The sequence below is a fragment of the Clarias gariepinus genome, chromosome 17 (assembly GCF_024256425.1).
Source record: "Clarias gariepinus isolate MV-2021 ecotype Netherlands chromosome 17, CGAR_prim_01v2, whole genome shotgun sequence".
NCBI classification, from domain to species: domain Eukaryota; kingdom Metazoa; phylum Chordata; class Actinopteri; order Siluriformes; family Clariidae; genus Clarias; species Clarias gariepinus.
In genome coordinates, this window is record NC_071116.1 from 6,071,933 (window position 1) to 6,092,319 (window position 20,387).

General features: G+C 42.1%; 1 protein-coding gene across 2 annotated transcripts in view; it reads left to right on the top strand.

Annotated features, from left to right (window-relative positions):
• The window catches only part of pdlim5b (PDZ and LIM domain 5b), a 67,907-nt gene extending 48,301 nt beyond the window's left edge, over positions 1-19,606 (top strand). Inside the window, exons 6-15 of one of the 2 annotated variants that reach the window (XM_053516032.1) lie at positions 711-731; positions 871-885; positions 1,580-1,752; positions 2,292-2,322; positions 9,498-9,637; positions 12,488-12,671; positions 16,524-16,704; positions 18,564-18,684; positions 19,068-19,183; positions 19,275-19,606. In XM_053516032.1, coding sequence (XP_053372007.1) covers positions 711-731; positions 871-885; positions 1,580-1,752; positions 2,292-2,322; positions 9,498-9,637; positions 12,488-12,671; positions 16,524-16,704; positions 18,564-18,684; positions 19,068-19,183; positions 19,275-19,364 — 1,072 coding nt within the window. In that variant the 3' untranslated portion in view covers positions 19,365-19,606. The remainder of the gene's footprint in view (positions 1-710; positions 732-870; positions 886-1,579; positions 1,753-2,291; positions 2,323-9,497; positions 9,638-12,487; positions 12,672-16,523; positions 16,705-18,563; positions 18,685-19,067; positions 19,184-19,274) is intronic. The other variant, XM_053516031.1, reaches the window with a different exon arrangement.
• Positions 19,607-20,387: the final 781 nt, after the last annotated feature.

A 20,387-nucleotide genomic window follows, 5' to 3' on the forward strand; every position in this document is an offset into this window, starting at 1 on the left:
TATTTATTTATTTATTTATTTTTTAGAAAATAGGAGGTTGCACTATTGTTTTAAGATTAGGCAGAAATGGAACCCCATTATTACATCAAAGCACTTTTATTCGTTATTGTTAGTAGTTATTATTAGTAGTTATTAGTATTAGTTGTTTGAGTGCTCGTTTGAATGAAACTTTTTAAAGCTCAGTAATATCTCGAAATTATGTCTGTAATTAAAATTACATTTAAGTATCAACTTGATACTGATGGGTTCTGCTGTTGGAGAGCTCAAATATTTACAGCATTAATAAATAGGCTAAATATTATTGCGCACATTTTCATAACATATTTAAATGAATCTGTATAGAGAAAGTGTGTGGGGTTTATTTTACAGTTAAAAGGGTCCCTGGTTACAAAAACAGCTCAAGAACTCACTTGGTCTAGCAAAAAAAATATAATTCAGTTTGTTGAAGTTCACAGACAGGAAGTGGAAGTGTCCTAAATCACCTCCTAAAGTGCATCATAAATTTGCATTGCCTCCTCCACACTGAGAACGTTTATGGCTTTATAACTTCAGCACTAAACTAACAGATGAATCATCCAACACCGAATGCATTTCTGCTTCACTGCACTACTGCTTTATGTTTGCTTTGAGCTCAGAAAACAGAAATAAATACTGTAGGGTTTTGATAAACTGACTGTTGAACTGACTGATCGATCCTTTTATTTCCATAGTGGGCCTTTCAGTATTCTTAAGTAAGTAGCTGCAGATTGTTATACAGAATAAAAACAAAAGAATATTAGACCTTTTAATTCAGTAGACGCTCTGATTTCTGACTTTTCTCATTTCCTTATTTCATCCCTTTCTGCTTTCTTCTTAAATGTCATCTCACAGAAAGACTCCACCCAGGTAACAGTGATTTAGTGTTGAACTATGTGTGTGTGTGGGTGTGTGTGTGTGTGTGTGCGTGTGTTTATAAAACGAGCATTTAGAAGCTATTACAGAAGTGATTTATTATTTGTTTATTGCATATTATTATTATTATTACATACAGTGGCATAAAAAAGCCCCCCTTTGCCAAACCCCCCTCCACCCCCAATTTATTTTTTATTTTATTTATTTTTTTTTTTTTTGCATATTGTCACATTTAACACACATAATAACAAAAATAATAAATGTGAAGGTTGTAGTTTGGAGTGGCCTAGTGAAAGTCCGGATTTAAATCCGATCGGGATCTTTAAACAGGCCATTCATGCTTGAAAACCTTCCAATGTGGCTGATTTAAATCAATTCTGCGAAGATAACCGGGCCAAAATTCCTCCTCAGTGAAGCGAAAGACTCATTGGCAGTTATCGCAAACACTTGATTGCAGTTGTTGCCGCCAAGGGTGGCACAACCAGTTATTCGTTTCAGAGCGATTACTTTTTCACATTTGTTTGATGAGCTGATTCATAAATCAAGTGTCACAAATATGCAAAACAAAATGTAATCAGATCAAATACCTTTTTTACAGCACTGTAATATAATTATTATTATTTTTTTAAATTACCGAATCACATGCCAAACTTCTCCCCCGGGTTTTTTTTTTTTTCTTTTCCTGCAGAGTTCCCAGGAAGCCCGTCACAGACACGGAGCTGGTAGTGAACCACGCCTCGCACATGAGCGACGCCAGTAAAAAGCGTCTGATCGAGGACACGGAGGACTGGCGTCCACGCACCGGAACCTCTCAGTCCCGTTCCTTCCGCATCCTGGCACAGATCACGGGCACAGAGAAAGGTCAGTGCCAGCGTCAGCTCATAACCCAGTCTTGAAGGGATAGTTTGGGTTTCCCAAGTCTGTCCTAAATGAAAATTGAATTGGATATACTGTGGCAACACGGTGGTGTAGTGGTTAGTTCTGTCGCCTTGCACCTCCAGGGTCCGGGTTCAATTCCCGGCCAGGCTCCGGGTTCAATTCCCGGCCAGGCTCGATTCTTGATGAAGTTTGCATGTTCTCCCCGTGCTTGGTGGGTTTCCTCCGGGTACTCTGTGAGTCCATTACAGTAAGTCTGGGTTATTACAAATTTTCCACACCAGGCTTGAGGATCACCTGGATTTCCACAAACACTCGGTTTGTGCAAAAATCCATTCCAGAGTTCAGCCAAGTCGAGTTGCTGTCCTTTGACATAGACAAAACTGAAAAAATCCAAACTATCCCTTTAAAGCTGACCCAGAACTTACTTAAAAAAAAATTTGGCTTTTTTTCCCCCGTTTATCATATTTTTCCGTTTTGAGTTTGTAGTGTTGCTCATTGGGTTTCTCTTCTCTTTTGTGCAGAACAAGCCACCGAGAGCAGTCCTGGAAAGAAGTAAGCGTCTACTGGTTTGTTGACCTTAAGCATGTGGTTTGCTGCAGCGTTCCTTTCCATGTTTTCCACACTAGTGAAGAACAACTCACTCGTGTCCCTTATAGTCGGTCGTTCTCCTCCTTACGTACCATATTTGCTTCTAGATTTTGTTTAAACTAGGGGTGTCAATATTAACGCGCTAATCCATGTGATTAATCTAGAAGTTTAGACGCTTCACTCTGTAAAGTGCATAATTTTATTGTCAAGTTCGATTACAGTATGGATCCTCCCCGTCACATAGTGTAGTCAATCGATCGTCACATGACCGAGTTTGACCCTAATGGCTTCCCATAATCACCACATGCGGTTACCCGGCTGTGTGTTATAATGGTTTAAGGCCGATAAAAAGATGACTGAGAAAATATCATTTAAATGTAAGACGTCAGAGTGGCGGCTCAGGCGGCTAAGACTCTAGGCTGTTGATTTTTAAATCCGAGTTTGCCACGCCCTCAAACTACCCACCCACTGCATGCAGATTTTAATTTAACGTTTGTTAATTGTTAACTTCTTAATTATTATTATTATTATCTCATAATCTGCTTCCTCTAAACAGTTTGTCATGCGTTCCTTTATTCCAACATTGCACGTTTATAATACAAGTGAATCTGAGGATTATTTGGGATTATTCTCAGTCTGTAACTAATTAACAGTGTTGGGTGGCATTACTTTGTCAAGTAACTAATTACATTACAAAATTACTGTCATTAAAAAGTGATCAGTTACATTACAGCGATACTTTCTGATAAAAGTAACTAGTTCGAGTACTTTTCCATTTCAGAAAATGAAAACTCCTTTGTGATTCCTCGTGCATGTTGTTTAAGTCAAGACCTTTATAATTATTCTATCGTCATCACTCAGCCAAGTTTGGCTCATAATCTGTTAACCACTAATACCCTTATCTCACCTACACGGTTTCGCGCGGTGGCCGTTAGTACGGTTCATCATGATTTACTGTGAGTTTCGGCGCTGTAATTAGGTTTCCATCTTTTCACGCGTCACAGAGCCTAACACCGCTTTTCACCGCGGGTCAAAACACATAGGTGAGATAGGGGTATAACAGCGTGTGTGTGGGGGGGGGTAATAGGGGGTGGGGCTTGTAGGACAACTTTCTCTCTCTCTCTCTCACACACACACACACACACACTAACGGATCGGGAATGACTGCTGTCTGGCTCACGGATTACATAAATTGTCTGAATAACGGATTACATGTTTGAAAATATAACTGAATAACTGAGTAGTTTCATGGCGGACCTAACGCGTTAGATTACTTGTTACATCAAAAAAGTAATCCAAGTACCCTAACGCGTTACACCCAAGACTGGTGATTAACTCTATTGAAATTTTTAATTGATTGCAAGTCTTCGTATCGTCTTCATTGGTAGATTAGTGAGGTTAGCTAGTTTAGTACACTGACTAGACAATCACAGAATCTCTGCTTCTTCCTATTGAGTCTTTTGTTTTTTATCTGGTCTCTTTAAAAAAAAAAAGTCATATTTTTAAACTGCAGTTCTACATTTTTCTCCCTTTTTTGTACATTGAAGCTAATTTCACATTAAAACCAAAGTTTCATGAAGAATTGTCCACCCAAAAATCCCCCAGAGTATAAAAAAAACTAAAACTTATAAATGATCTGAGCTAGATTTTGGATAGAACCGAGGAAAATGTCCGTTTAAACGACGCTCGTCTTTTGTTAGTGTGAACACAGAGGTGTAACGTCAGCCAAGACGAGCGAGTCCCCTGTCGACAGGCCTGGAATCCGCATCCTCACTAATCATCTTAATTTCTCCACTGACCAGAGAGGAATGCAAACCACCCGGGAATGCCCCCACCCCCTCGAGAGGCATTGTGGGTAAATAATTAGGATTGTTGGTAATCAAGAAGCTGTCCAGAAAAATGCATGGAAATGGAAACCATCATGAGTCAGTGAGTCTGCGGCCCTGAGTCTTGTAAACAACGCTGGCTAGTGTCTCGGGCTGCTCGTTCTGACTTTAATTGCCGCTATGAAGAATTATTGGTGCTCGGAGAGCACGGAAAAGCACATACAGTACACGCATGCCGTATATAGGAATGGGTTAAATTTGCTTGCCCTTGTGTTGCAGCATGCAAAATTATTATAATTTTTTTTTTATTGCATTGATGAAAAAAATAACATGTATTTCTTTTTCTCTTCGTCTTTCTGTCTTGGCGTCTTTAACGTCAGGGTGACCAAAGTCGACCCCGAAGTCGTACGGCCCAAGTACAACAAGCTGCGGGACTGGCATCACGACGTCTCGGCTCGGGTGCTGAACGTCCAGTAATCCTGTCCCCCTGTCTTTGTCCAACATCCCCCTTCCCGAAACCCCCCACCCCCCCCTCGATCCTGCTGTGCTGTGCTGTTTGACGCACTCGCCGGCTCTCCTCCGTAGACGCACGTTAGTTCGACGAGGCAGTTAAAAGTTTGTTTTGGTGACTTCTTTGTCGCATAATTTATGTGTGAAAGTGAATCAGGTTAAAGTATGTGTTTGGAAAAAGGGAAATGCAGTATGTCGGGATCTTACGAGAAAGAAACAGAAAAACAAGAAGGTGATTAACAGATCTTGTCTTCACGACACCGTCCATGCATGAGATGCATCTTAAACTGCTATTTCTTGTATTTTTTTCTTCTTCTTTTTCAGGGCTTAGTTTTTTTTTTTTTTTTTAAGTTTTCTGTTTTTCATTTTCCTCCCTGATCTCTTCTGCTTCACACTCTATTAAAAAAAAAAAAAAAACCTGTTCTGCTTTACTGACTTCTGTATCTGATTTAAAATAGTACCAGTACCTTCTTAATGTCTCAATAAAGTTTCTTCTTTTGTCCGTCCTCCTGAGTCTCCTGTGCTCTCTTTCTCTCTCACACTTTTACGCTTTTTTTCGCAGTTTCTGTACTGTTCTTTCATTCTTCCTTTTTTTTCTTTATTTATTTCTGCCTTCAGCACTTTTGCAACCTCTGACTAAATCATTGCATCATTAAGGTCAAAGCCCTTAGAGGAAGGTCTGCACAGTGGAAAAGTTACTTGCGTGCCACTACGAGGATGGACGAGTCTTGAATACGTAAAAAGCTCCAGTAATTACGTAAAATTTTTGTGATTTCATGTTTGATTAAATATGGAAGCTGGTTTCTGGAATCCAGGAAATCGCTCATCACATATTGAGGCATCGCTCTCCCTCTTTCTCTATTTTACACACACTCACACACAGCTCGTCACATGAAGACCTGCCAGCTCTTGTCTGCTCTCTGATGAAAAAAAAAAAAAAAAAACCACTGAAGATATACAACATTTATTTATTGTCATGGCTGAATAATAGATGAGCTTTCTCCTTTGGGCTGAACCGCTCCTAGCTCTACCTCTTTATGCTCGTCTCTCTCGCCTTTATTCTCTCCTCGTTCAGTACCCGGGGCCATAAGGAACATAAAGAACAAAATGGAACATGCAGTGCAGGAGTGAAAAAAAAGAAAAAAAATGGAGACAAGCAAAGCAATACATAACGTATTGGTTCGGGCAGAGGTGGAACAGAACTGGAGGGCGCATTATATATTAATACTCCATTCTCTTTAATGCAGTTTTGCTCCGACAAGCCACAGGGTGTCAGAGGGTGGATGTTCTAGGGTATAGATGTGTAGTATGTAATTGTCCTCCAGATGGCAGTGTGGTAAAAAGCTTGGTCTTTAGTCTGGTCGAGTCGCTCGCTGCTGGGACGCACTGGTCCTGTAGGGACATCAGTCTGAACTGTCAGTGTTTTGAATACAGAAGAAGCTGGCAAATAAAGATTTTTTTTAAATAATAAAAATAATAATAATAATGTAACAAAGCGGACACTTGTCTACTAAACATTTGGTATATCGAAGTGTAAAAGAAAAAAAGGTCTTAATCCGGACTTTAGTCTATAAACGCTCCAGTAATGAACTGTTATCGAAACTTGAAAAAAAAGAAGAGGGAAATCCAATTTGTCCTGATAAATTGAAATAATGTAATAAATGATCTCATCCAGGGACAGACACGCCGAACTGTTGTCCATCGTGTTCGTTTCGAAATGAAGTCATAATTTATAATTATGTTCTTGGGAAATCCTCCCAGGTCCTCGGGTTCTGTAATCGGAAAGTGTGCGTTTTATCCTGGAAAACCCCTGTAGTATTAGGGGAAGGTTTCACAACTCAAGGACAAGATACGTGCAATTTCTCATTTTGTTGTTGTTTTTTTCACATTGAAAAGGTAACCCTGGAAAATGTGATCAAAACCATTTAATTTTCGGGTTCTGCGATGAATTTTCCTAATGGAAGTCCACGTGAACCCTCTGGTAACCAGCTTGCCCCTACATATGGGCACTACACGACCAGGCCCTTCCTTCAAACTCGGCTTGATTTCTCAGATATGGACTCCCCTGCTGGTGTCGGGCGTGCTGAAATTTATTTATTTATTTATTTCCTCCCCTTCTCCCATCTGTTTAAGCAGAGCTGTAGATTTCAGATAATGTGTATTGGATTGGCGGTCTGATCTAAATCAGACATATGGACTATTGCTTAAATGGTTTTTCTTATTTCATTACATGGATGATGAAAGGTTGTAAGGATTGCAGCATTAGATGGTTGTGTTTTTACAAGGCAGGGGGTGGGACCGGGACATTGGGGGATGGGGGCAGGAAACTGGGGCACTGTACGGCTGGAGTGAAGGCGGTGCCAGCCATTTTTTTCTTGGCACCCGTTTTCTTCATTAACAAACCATCTGGGACTGCTGCGCCTATTGGCCAGCTTTATTTGATCAATCTGGTCATGCTTAGATTCCTGAATGGGCTTAATCCAAAACACATCCCCTGTAATTGGCTAGATTGGTATTAATTGCTTGCGTGGAGACCGTCTCCTAATTAGGTTCTTAAAGACCAGGCTTGATGTAGATTCCCGTCATAGGTAATTGCTTTATAGTCTCCTATAAGTAAGTACTTAATCTGTTCCTGTATCGGCGCAGACAGTCGTCATCTGTTACTCTTCAATTACGAAAACCTCCAAATGCAGTTCATCTCGCGTGTCCTCACGGCGCCATTTCATTAAGTTGAACAAGAAATAATTGGATAATTGTTTTACTTCTATCATCTATTTCTTATTCCACCATTAGTAATAGACAGTGTTGAAGAAGTACCTGAGTATAAAACTGTATTACTGTTTCCTTTTCATCACGGAAATTTCACCTTTTTTTTGCTAAACGTTATGAAATGCTGCCTAATGAGATGGATTAAATAAGAACATCTTATATTTGCGGATATTAAGTGCAGAGTTCAATACAAAATGGCATTTATACAAGTAACACAACTATACAAGGGCACCTATTACACAAAATTCAGTTTTTTCGTCACGCATACAGTTCGGTCTCAAGTGTAAGTTTTCTTCTTTTTCTATTTTTATATTCTATCTGGTTAGCACTGGCGCCTGTCCCCTTCAGGGTCTGGGTTGATTCCCGCCTCATATCGGTGTGTGTAGAGTTTACACATTCTCCCAGTGCTTGGTGGGTCTCTCCAGGTTTTCTGGGTCACCCGGTTTCCTCCAACAGTCCAAGAACATACAGGTTAGGCTAATCGGCATTCCCAGATTGCCTGTAGTGTGTATTTGTGTGTGAGTGAGTGTAGTGAGTATAGTAAATAAGCAGTATAGTGAGTGAGTGTGTGAAGGTAGTGAATGTAGTGTGAATGGGTGCGTGTAGTGTGAGTCAGTGCGTGTAGTGAGAGTGGGTAAGTGTAGTGTATGTGAGTGTAGTGCGTGAGTGTACAGTAGTGTAGTGGGTGAGTGTGCAGTTGTGTAGTGGAGTGAGTGAGTGAGTGTAGTGGAGTAAGTGAGTGTAGTTAGGGATTGAGTGTAGTGTAGTGAGTGTAGTGTAGGGAGTGAGTGTAGTTACAGTAGTGAGTGATTGTACTGTAGTTACAGTGAGTGAGTGTAGTGAGTGAGTGCGAGTGCAAGTGTAGTGTGAGTAAATATGTGAATGGAGTAAATGAGTATTCTGCTCACGGCTTGAAGTTAATTAGATTTCCCTCCTCATATGACCTCATATTAGGGGAAACCCTCCCCCAGCTTGTGTCTCAGCTCTCCTGTCTGCTGGAGGGGCGTGGCTCAGCAGTAGCTCATGTACCTAGACGCTGATGCATGACATTTGGAGGAGGCGTGAAACAGTGCGAGTTTGAGGCACAAAAAATATAAGAATTATATTCTTATAAGAATCATAAGGAATATAATTATATATTAGGTTTAGTTTTATAATGAAATTAGCTGCTTAGTTTCACTGAACTTCCTGCAGAACCGTCTGAGCATTTAGTCACACCCGCAGCAAAACCCAGAAGCTTCATTTCATTTATTTCGTTTGTCTTCTTTTTTGCTTGGAAAGTGGTCTTTTACATAATATACTGCTTTTCTTTCTGGCCTACAGATATTTTAGTGTAAGATTAACCATCTTTTTGCTGGAATACTAATATTTGGAAATCTAATTTTTTTGTACTTAATTAATAATGATATCATAAAATAAACATGTATTACAAAGGAAAAAAAGGAAACACGCAGGGTGCCTAAGATTTTTGCACAGTACTTTATATTTCATCTGGAGCTTAAACAGAGAACGTTGGGGGAGGTCTGTCGACTTAATAACGTGAGATATGGGACCTTTAATCTACCATTAATCCAGGTTGGATAGGATTCAGTTAGGATTTGATTAATTTTTTTAGGTAACATAATGATAATATAAAAGGTCGTGATACAACAAGGGGTTTAATTGTTGTAATATGAACATGTCACATGCACGTATCTAGTAAAGTGTTGAAACATGATCAAGGTTCAAAAGAATACAGTATACAGAGCAAGTGTGTGTCACTGTGGTCAGTAAAAGGACAGCTGCCCAGGCTTATGTTTAAACCTTCGCGTGTGTTCCTGCTTATGGTTACCATAACAAACCCTTCCCAGTATCTCACGCAGCAGCTGATCGGTCGACGTGTGCAGCCTGCAATCGTGCCTTAATCCGCTCTAAAGCCGGTGTCGAGTCCGAAGCCTTTGAAAGGAATAACTCGGTCGCTAACATGAAACGTTTCTGATTGAGTTCTATCCGTGGTGAAAGTCCAGCTAATGACCGCGCTCTCTCTTTCCACAGTGATGCTGTAGAGGATTTCCATGCGAACACTCATGCCACGTCCATGGTTAAAACCATGACCAAAGGGTCACGCACTGGGAACGGAGTCCCTTCACCTGCCACTGGGCCCGCTAAGAGCTGGCAGACTGGAAACACCTCAGGTGAGTTAGAGGCTGAATCCGAGCTGTGACGCAACAGCTGTTGTGTCAGATGAATATAACATAATTAAATAATTGCCGGAGCAGTGAGTGCACAATAAAATGATTCGGTAATTATAATAAGTGGTTGGGTGTGTCAAGAAAATACAGAGGATCAGTCCTTTGATCTCTTTCGTGAAACAAGATGGTCACGTTTTTAAAGTAAGAAATCTAAATGTCTCACAATTTTCCTTTTTGCCCTGTAGGTGGCAACCTCGTGCTTCTAAACGTATGGTACGCGTCACCAGCGTTTATCACCACAGAACACTTGCTATGCCGTTTTTTTTTTTTTTTTTTTTTTTAGAGCTCCAAGTTCACAGTGCCAATAAAAACAGAGTGATATTTCCCTAAATGAGCTCAAATGATACGCGTTAACAGTCACGCTGTCAAATCGGGTGTGAAATTGAAACTGCATCTTTTTTTGCTACGTGAACGAGCGCCCGCTCAACAAAGACGTTTTCCGGGTTCATATCTCGACCCAGAGTGCCCAATGCGGCTCTGTGCCAGCGGCTAAATATTTACTCGGGGGACTGGATGATCTTATTATCATCTTCACTGCGTTCCACAGAGTACCTACAACTCGCTGTGTAGGCGCAAGGAGGGGGTGTGAGGGGAGGGTACTGTGTTTACCAAGACCAAGATGCTGACGGGGAGCCTAGAAGCACAGGTCTCTCTCTGTAAAAATATACACGCCAAAATATCGCCTATCTCTAAAACAAGCACTCGGGGCCTCGCTGGAGCTCGTGGCGTCCTCTCAGAGCGTGTCTCTTTGCCGGGTGACCGAGGACATCAAGATTCCCATTCATCTAGTCCAGCCTGGAGCATCCAAGTGGTGAAATACTGATTAGTTGCCTGGCCCTGGTAGCTGCTAGTAGAGACGTGAGGTATAATTATGTAGTGCAGAAGGTCATCAGTTAGACAGAGATTCCAAAGATATAGGACAGGAGGGGGGTTGATGGAGAAGATCCCTCCAATCAGACTGAGTGATTCCAGACTGCGGGCAATCAGGATGAACTGTCCACCAGCTGGGAGATTAGTAACGTTCGGTACGCACGATGGTGGAGCAGGAAGTCGGGTAGTCTGAAAGAAAGAAGAAAAAAAAAAGCATCTGGACCTCATTTCGCTAAGCGACCTGTGAGCACGTGTGACATCAGCGTTAAAGCAGCCGTGTTCTGCTTGCAGGTTTCCACTGGCGTTATTCAGCACCAGCAGGGAGGTCTGATGGAGATAAAGTGGACTCGAACGTGTACTGTACAGCATACGGACCAGCACAAAAGTTCAGCTCCAGGAAGAGTCACAAGGCCAAAACAGTACATATACAGTACAGCTGTGTCTCATGTCTCGTGTGTTGAAGATGAAGCAAGGCGGAGGAGCTCACTTTATTTAACTTAAGCCTCAGGATGTTGCAAGGCTTTCACCAGAGGATCTGCTGAGGAAAGTCATGACTCAGCAGAAGAACTGCATTATGTTGTAACCAGGGGTTCGTCCTTGGACCGCTTCAGTTTGTTCCCACGTCCAGACAGATAATTGGAAGGTGTAGAGTGATGCTTCCCGCAAAGTGTAGAACGGGACATTTTTCGAAGTTTCTGATTCACCCATGCCAAGCTGTCGTATTCGGTCTGTACTGAGCGTCTGTAAATAGAAGCATGATTTATGATGAAGTGAATACGACAAAAGGCAAAGTTGTTTTTATAAAAATCTTAGCTTAATTTTGACTAGCCAGTCAGCTAATGGTAAAACTACTATGACCATTAGTTTATGCTAAGCGCTATGTTCTCTGCTTAGCTAAAGTTCGTTACCACAAAGCAAAAGCAGGACGTATTTTATTTACTTTGGTATCCGATAGAGATGAAATGCTCTGAGGAGAGCAGCAAAGCCGTGAGAGACGACACGTTTCACTCATTTCATTTGTATCTCTTGGAACGTAAGACGGAACCCGTAGAGCGTTAGAATGGAAATTTTAGCTTTTATAAGTCAGTGTGAGCTGTGTCCTTAGCAGGAAGTCTCTCGTCCTTGTCAGAACTGTGGACACATCAGGGAGATGTCTATCAGCTGCAGATAAAGACCGCGAGACTTTGATTCTCCTCTCTTGCCTTGATGCCTCGATGGCGCCACTGGGGCAGGTGTTACTTTAGCACCAGGATGACGGACACACCGTGTTTTCGCACAGGGTCCCGTAAATGCGATTTGTTCTCATTTTCCGTTTGAGTGAGATCTGCTTTTTGGGATTGTCTCACAACCCTGCGAGTACACAGCGCTCTGTTGACGGTCCATTCCCTCGGCCAGGAGGAAATCCCAGGGCTTTGATTCCTGCGCCGGACTGAAAGGCCGTCTCTGTGCCTCCCTCAGCGGCGTGGTGACCTCTGACCTCCCCCTGCCATGGTCTGAGAGAAGGAGAGGATTGTCCTTCTCCTCGCTGAACGGGGGGATTATTTTGCCAGGTGTCTCCTCTAACTCTGGGAATGTTGTTTTTTTTTTTTTTTTGTTTTTTTTTTCTTTCTCCCTTTCCCCTGAATTTGGGTAAACCGATCCTTTGTTTTGGACCCGGGCGGTGTGGATGTCCCGGACACAGATGGCCCCTGTCGTCCGAGGCCCTCCGATGAACCCGCTGAAGAAGCAGGGACCGAAGATTTATCTTAACGAGGGGGCTCGGTCACGCTGCACAGCCATGCACAATATTAGCCGATCTTATTACCTCGTCCGTGGCACTGCCACGCAGCTTTGTGCGGAGTAATTTAGACACTGTTGTGGGTCAGGTTCACATCATGGTCAGCCAGATTACAATCTTGTCTCTCTCTCTCTTTCTTTGATTAGGACTTCCTAAAGCAGGTGTGCCAGCGATGCATACAGGACGGGTGACTGGCGGAGTTCCAAAGGGTCCTGACCGCCCCGCGCCCCAGGCTCACCCCAAAGACCAGGACTCACTGGTGCAGAGAGCAGAACACATCCCTGCTGGAACCCGCACTCCCATGTGTGGTCACTGCAACATGGTCATCAGGTCAGCACTTCCTTTTTGGCAGAGTCGTGTTGTTTTAACACATTTGTTGCCTTGAAATTCCTTTAGAGCTGCATAAATCTGCTCTCATCTCTGAAGCTTGACAGGCAGTGGTGTAAATAAAATAAAAAAAGAAAAAGAAAAAAAAGGTGTATATGTATTTAATACAAGCTGGGAAAACCGGACCACCACTTAGCAGTGACGCTGACAAGATATAGTAGCATGTGTGGTGCTATATTTGTATAGTGACGACTCATTTTTTTTCTTTTTTCTTTTAAGAGTAGAAAAATGTTTAGATGGCAAGTGTTAAACTTGACAGTGTGTTATCTTTTATGAAATGTTACTCGTAGTGGAGACATGTCTAAAGGGATTTTTTAAATATTATTATTATTATTATTATTAATTAAGCAATAAAATAAAACAGTTGCTTAAAGTTTAAAGAGTTGAAATATAAGGCAAATTAGAAATACATTTTGTTGGTGGAGGGGGCGTGGTCAAGCATTGCACCGTGAAGGCTGCGAGAATCAGGTAAGTGGGAAAGAACGCAACCACACAAGGAGAACGTGTCTGATCTGTTTCTGAGCCTAGAAAAAAACAAAAGAGAAGAGTGAGAGTGCATGCACAGAGCCCAGAAACCAGCCACAATGTGTGTGTGTTGTGGGACTCGCATTAAAAGGGCTGTCTCATAACCACACGCATACACACACTAATTTTCCACGTTCCGCTCAGTGTGTGCTCTCTTTCCCACCTGCCTGATCCCCATTCTCGTCCCTTACAGTGACCTTTGACCACGGCCCCTCCACCCCAAAGTCTCAGTCTTCGGAGGTTTGTGGTTGTGAAGGAGTTGCCATCACGCTGTGAGTTACTTCTCTGCAATAAATAGCCTCAATGCCGAGATATCCGAGCATTCGGTGTCAGCGTGAAAAATGCACGCGATGAAAATGACGTTTCATAAAATTCATAGCGAGCTACAGCAGTACCTCGACGTAATCCATTCCGGAGGCAAGTTTTTTAAGGTAAAATTTGTATTGCGAAACGGATTTTCCTGTAGGAAGTAATGTAAATGCAGATAATCTGTTCCAGCCATCCAAAAATATTACCAATATTACCAGTTTCCAACACTATAATAATATTTTTGCACATAAAAACAATCCAAACATTTAGGAAAGACATGGAAATGAAGTAAGACATATAATAAATAAAATTTTAAACCTTACTTAACCTTAATTTATGATTCCTCTTGGCACAAATATCTTGGAATATTTTAGCACTTAAGATGAAAGTTTGTGAGTCAGGCCGTCCGTACAGGAGGCAGAGGTAGCGCCACCATGTCGTAACTGGGACCCGATTCTGCAAAATCGACTTTTTCCACATTCAGATGGATGTCCAAACCAAAAGTGAGAGGGGAAAAAACATTGCTTGCTTTTTAACTTTTTCCCTATTTTTTTGTATTAGATTTTTCCCCCTATTGTGACCTCATATAAGAACATCCCCTCCCCTTGTTGCTCAGCTCTGCTGTTGCCTGGCAGGGCATGGCTCTGCAGTAGCTCTTCACTACAATTTCAGACACCCTTTTGGGGACCCTTGAGACCTGTGTTAATTTCTTGAAGAAATTGTAAAATATGGGACCTTTAAAATTGTTTAAATAAACAAAATGTAACATGATGAGCTCCAAAGTTGGCTAAAATGCAGCATTTTCTATAGTGTTTTTGGTGTTTGAAAGCTGCTGAAGAGCTTTTTTTTAACCTTTATGATGTGGGTGTGTGTGATCGTATAACGTGACCAGTGCACTCCTTGGATAATCATTAATCTTATGGGCTGCGCAGATTTATACCCCTGATGTTCAAACAGTACGACTGTACGCCAGTTTCCATCATGTGTATCACATTTTTCCACGATGCACATTCACACACAGTCACATTTTGGCACCGTGATGAATCGTGTCATAATGTACAGTATAGCTACACCCGTACTATATTCCTGTTCCCTGACAGAATGTTCGTCCTGCTAACGACTTGTCCATAATGCGGTCTGTTCCACCCCCCTGACCCCCTGCACTAAATGAAAGAAGTGTGGTGTAACGCTACGACGAGGCCGAGCCGGACTCGGTGTGACTGGAACATGTGGTGCGAGCTTTGATTTACGCAAGAAAGTAATTGCGGATTAATTTGACGTGACGGCCAGAGCCAGGGTCGCTGTAACGCTCATCAGAGCAGGATGAGAGTTCACGGCACTCACCCTAGGCGTCGTGTTATCATTCAGTATTTCAGTAGTAGTAGTAGCTCTGCAAAGCCCAGGAGCTGGTTTACGTTACACCGCCGTGACCCAGGGATAGACTCGCAGACTCCTGGCAAAAAGTGGCCGTGACATCCAAGCTCGAGGGCTCTGTTTTCGGCATTCGATACGCTCCGAGCCCTTTGTTTTCCCTCTCAGCTAATCATCTGATTTGTAACTTGCTTCCCCGCTGACAGAGTTGAAATTTGCTCCTTGCGTTGTTTCAACAAATATCGACGTCGTGCCCCGAGGTCGAAGATGTCGGTTTCCACAGGTTGCTCATAGATACGGTTTGTACAAACCATGATATTATTGGAATTATTTTTGGAATTCTTTATAGAAAAAAAAAGGACTGAAAGTGAAAAAAAATATATGGATAATTAAATAATAAAATTATAAGAAAATAATTATAAGAAGTCATGAAGTCGTCGTTAAAATAAAAAGAGAATATTTTTTTATTTTAAATGCAATGTATTTGTTCTTCCTTATTTCATTAGTGATGTGTTCTCTGCTGAGGCAACGTGATGATCTACTCAATTCTGTCAGCAGCATCCATCGATACTAGCGTGTGTGGACTGCATCAACTAAACCACAGTCATGACTAATCAATACTAGTGTCAGTAATCCCAGCTCAAATTCTGTATGAACAGACAACAACAGGACTTTTTGCTTTGACACACACGCAACATCGGGGGGGGAGAAAACCTGACCTCTTAGAGCTTTCCTTATATGTTTTATTTTAAATAATTTAGAGAAGCAGCTCTAAATAACTACACAAGGACAACCACTGAATCAACAATGAGGCATTATCGTTTGCTTCTATGGACAAATAAATAAATAAATTGATTAATAAAATTAATAACTTAAAAAAAAAACATTTAATGTTGTCCATTATTTATCCATTACTGCAATTATTACGGTACGTGATGTAAGGAACGGAACTCTTAGTGGTGTGTGGTTATACAGTAGGAAAATAATTGACGGGGTGTGATGTGCCCCGGTGCAAGTGTAATTACTTTGATCATCATTAGTACCATAACTTTAACAGCACTTCCTAATGTGTTTTAGTCCTATTAGCTATGTATTATTTATTAAATCATTATGAACGTAGATGTTCTTACTGTTATAAAGTGCTGACGCTGGAGACTCTTTCCATTATCGTTAAATAAACCTCACCTTGTATAAAGTTTACGAGGCAGCGCAGCATCTGCTGTGTGGCAGGAGCAAATTATTTGCCAAGTTTGTCTGGATTTGTAACAAAACTCATTTATAGTTCATCAGGTTATTTTATAAAATCGTGATACTTACTGAATCGCAATACAAATCGGATCGGCAGCTCGGTATCGTGATAATATTGTATCGGTTTGTCCCTGGTGCTTATGAATTTGTTTATTTCATACCGTCACCCTCAGCCTTCTTCAATAAAATTGAATATGGAATTCTGGAATAATATCTTCAGTATATTTATGATGTTAATGTGTTTTAGCTCAGATTATACTCAGATAATGTGACTGGAAAGATGTGACTATAACTATTTCTCTCTCTCTCATTCTGTTCTGTGTGTGTGTGTGTGTGTGTTAGGGGTCCGTTCCTGGTGGCTATGGGGAAATCGTGGCACCCGGAGGAGTTTAACTGCGCCCACTGCCGAAGCTCTCTGGCCGAGGTTGGCTTTGTTGAGGAGCGTGGCTCTGTGTACTGCGAGCATTGCTACGAGCAGTTCTTGGCCCCCACGTGCTGCCGTTGTCAGCAGAAGATTCTCGGGGTAAGGGACTCGACTAAAAGCTAAAAAAAAACTTAAAAAAAAAAAAAAAAAAGAGAACAGCTCAACTGCCTGTATTTCTGGAAAACTGCCTGTTTCTGGCCCTCACAAGGGAGCAGGTCTAATCTAAAGGAGATAGCAAAGTGTTTGAACTGGGGCTTGGCATCGTTTCATGATTCTCTGTTGGTCTGGTGTTCCCAGCCTCTCAGCACCGGGGCCTGTGGGAAAAAAAAGTGCTTTAATCAGGATCATAAGGACTGCGAGGCCAAAGGAGGGCGGGGCTGGCAGTCACGTCTCCGATGTGTGACAATTAGCGCCGGTCCTGGTTCTGAGGCATCAAACAGGCAGCGGCGGCGCTGGGGAGGTCAGCGACCGCGGAGAGAGGCGATGAAGGGGTGAGGGTGTGGGTGGTGGGGGGTCGCTTTACTAATGAGCGGCTAGGCTAGGGCTCGTCTGGGACATGAAGGCACCGTCTTGTTTACGGCTCAGCTTTAGATCATGTTTAGTTGCTCAGAGTGTCTCAAGGTCCTTTCCAAGGGATGGTATGATTTTGTTTTTCCTTGGTTGCCATAACGATTTCCTTCCTATTGATCTCCTAGACAGCTACCAAAGACTTTTTTTTTTATGTGAAAGGAAAAACATTTGTGTGTCCTCTGGTCTTGTGAGATAGATATAATTAAGACAGGAAGTTATGTATTTTTATGCATAGATATGTTTAAAATATGATGATGATGATGATCATCATCATCCTGAGGCACAGCAGAACTAATAGCTAGATTTTAACTTATAATGCTGACATAATTGTTTTAGGCTATAGTAATATTTCGAAAATTACTTAAATCTCAGTAATGCAGAAAAACCTTAAATGCAATTAAGCAGTATCCCACGAGAGGGAGTGCTGTTGTACTGGATATCAGCATGGCGTGTTGTGGAAACAAGCCTAGAGCCTACAGAGTACTGAAGGTTTCCCAGCCGTGCTGATATTCAGCACAACAGCACGACTTCGAATGTGGGATTGCATTCATACTGTACACCAGTTCCACAAACACCATTTTATTATCAACAGATTATGATTTGTTTGTTGCTGCACCAACACGCATCCTCTCGCAACTGGTGGAACTAACTAACCGCGACTGACATTTACAGTAGTGAAAGTAGATTCAAATTATTTTCGGTACTGTGTAACCAAACGGCGAGTTGAATAACTCGTCGAGGTGGTGGGCGGTCCTGAGAAACTTACCAGATTTACTTTTTATATTTCCACTTTATTCCGCCTAAGAATATGAGCTCAGTTTACTTCCAGGGTTGAATCCCTGATAGCATGAAACGGAAAAGTAGTGCACTATATAGGGTGTACAATCCTGTCTCTCACGCCAAGTAGTGCCCTTCATCAGGGTTTAGAGAGGGGATTTGGGATACAGCTTTGTGTTAGAAGCTAGATAGCTTCGTAACTCGCATGAGCAGTAAACAGAACAACATGGAAGATTCAGATTCAATTCAGAACGATTTAGAAGTGATTACTGAGTAGACAAAGTGTTGTTTAAGATGACATAATGTTATTTTAATGTTGGGTTTTGACAGGCAGCTGCTCTTACCACTTTTTCCAGTCCTGAAGACCGATTTACACCCATGCTGGGTTGATTAACGATTATTGGATAATTAACGACCATGTAACTAAATAACCTGTGGCGTGGAGTGATACATAAAGGTTAATGTTCCAAGGATGTTATGCTCTTTATCAGCACTCTCTCGTCCATTCGGATTACTCGGTCAGGCCTAACTGTTGTATAAAGTTATAATACATTTGGGTTTGAATCGATCATTGCTCAACGTGTTGTCTTTTTTTTTCCCCCCCTTTACAGGAAGTCATCAATGCCCTGAAGCAAACCTGGCATGTGTATTGCTTCCTGTGCAGCTCCTGCCAGCAGCCCATTCGCAACAACACATTCCACCTCGAGGATGGACAGCCCTACTGCGAGAGAGGTAAGAGTCTATATAACCCCCCCCCCCCCCCCCCCCCCCCCACACACACACACACACACACACACACACAAACAAACTTGCACGCAAATACACACAGTTACACCCTTCCGATCTTAACGGGCACACCCAAACAGGCCCGGCCCGCACGACTGGTGTTAGTTACAGCTCAGTAATTGAGTAATCTGCGCTCGTTAAACAGTCATTAAACAGTCAGTGACCTTTACAGGTTATTGGAGAGCCATTAAAAGTCATAGGAGGTTTATAGCCCTTTAATGGTGCTCTGATTACTATTGCTGTTTACGGTCGACATCAGATCGTGAGGTGACTGTAAATCACGATGACTGATCAGCGTCTTGTTTACGTGTCTTCTTCTTTCTCGTCAGACTATTACAATCTTTTCGGGACGAGCTGCCATGGCTGTGACTTCCCCATCGAGGCAGGGGACAAATTTCTCGAGGCCCTGGGCTTCACCTGGCACGATACCTGCTTTGTGTGTTCGGTAAGCTTGCAACAGGATAAGAGATGATGCAGAACACACAAAGAGTTTCCAAAGATTCCAATGTGTAACTTGGTTCTTCTTTGTCCTACAGGTGTGCAACACCAGTCTAGAGGGTCAGACTTTCTTCTCCAAAAAGGATAAGCCGCTGTGCAAGAAGCACGCGCACACTGTGATGATGTGATCGCCAAGAAAAGTGGACAATGGGATGAATTATAAAAAAAAATAATAATAAAATGAAAAATCAGCTTTTAGTGTTTATTATATGAGAGTGATTTTTAAGGTATTGATAAAGACGTTACTGGGAAAAGTGGTTTGTTCTCTGATACGCTGATGGGTGGGGAAACCTACCGTATGCCGCTTATCTTTATGTTTTGTATGTTTGCCTTTGTGGAGCTTTATGAAATAAAGTATTAATGAGAATCATGATGCTTCCGAAGACAGTAATATATCGTGCTATTTGCTATGTACGAGGCCAGGATTGAAAATAATGCAAAAGTCGGGGGTAAACCTTTTTTATTAACTGACGTACAGTAGGTTGTCCAGAGTGCACATGTTGGTAGAGTAACTTGTCCTCTGTGCGAAAGTATGACTCAACATAAGTCTCCATGCATTTGCGCCAATGTGGAACCCAACTCTTGAATCCCCTCTGGTATTGCCATTGATGGTCTCCCACTGCGCTTCAGAATAGTTTACGGAGATAAGACCATTGACCAGAGCGATGTGCACAGATGATGAAGGACGAAGAAGTTTAAAGAAGGGGAATCCACACAGTAGGAGGCCATCAACTGACAAACGGAGAGCTGGGTCCAACGCTTGTACAAATGCATGGCTTGTGATGTTAAGTAGCACCTTCATGTAGAATTTGGTACAATTCGAGCCCCCTACAGTACTGTGCAAAAGTCTTACACACACTGGGTTTTTAGTACAAACTCTCACTTGCTCTCACGCATCTTTTATACAGCTTTATCATGTATTTAGGGTTGCGGGGGGCCTGGAGCCTATCCCAGGAGGCTTGGGGCACGAGGTGGGGTACGCCCTGGACAGGATGCCAGTCCATCACAGGGCACACACACTCATTCATTCACAGACTACAGGCAATTTGGGAACGCCAGTTAGCCTAAGCAGCAGGTCTTTGGACTGTAGCAGGAAAACCGGAGTACACGCACACACACCGGTACTCCGGTTTCCCTATATATTTGTATGC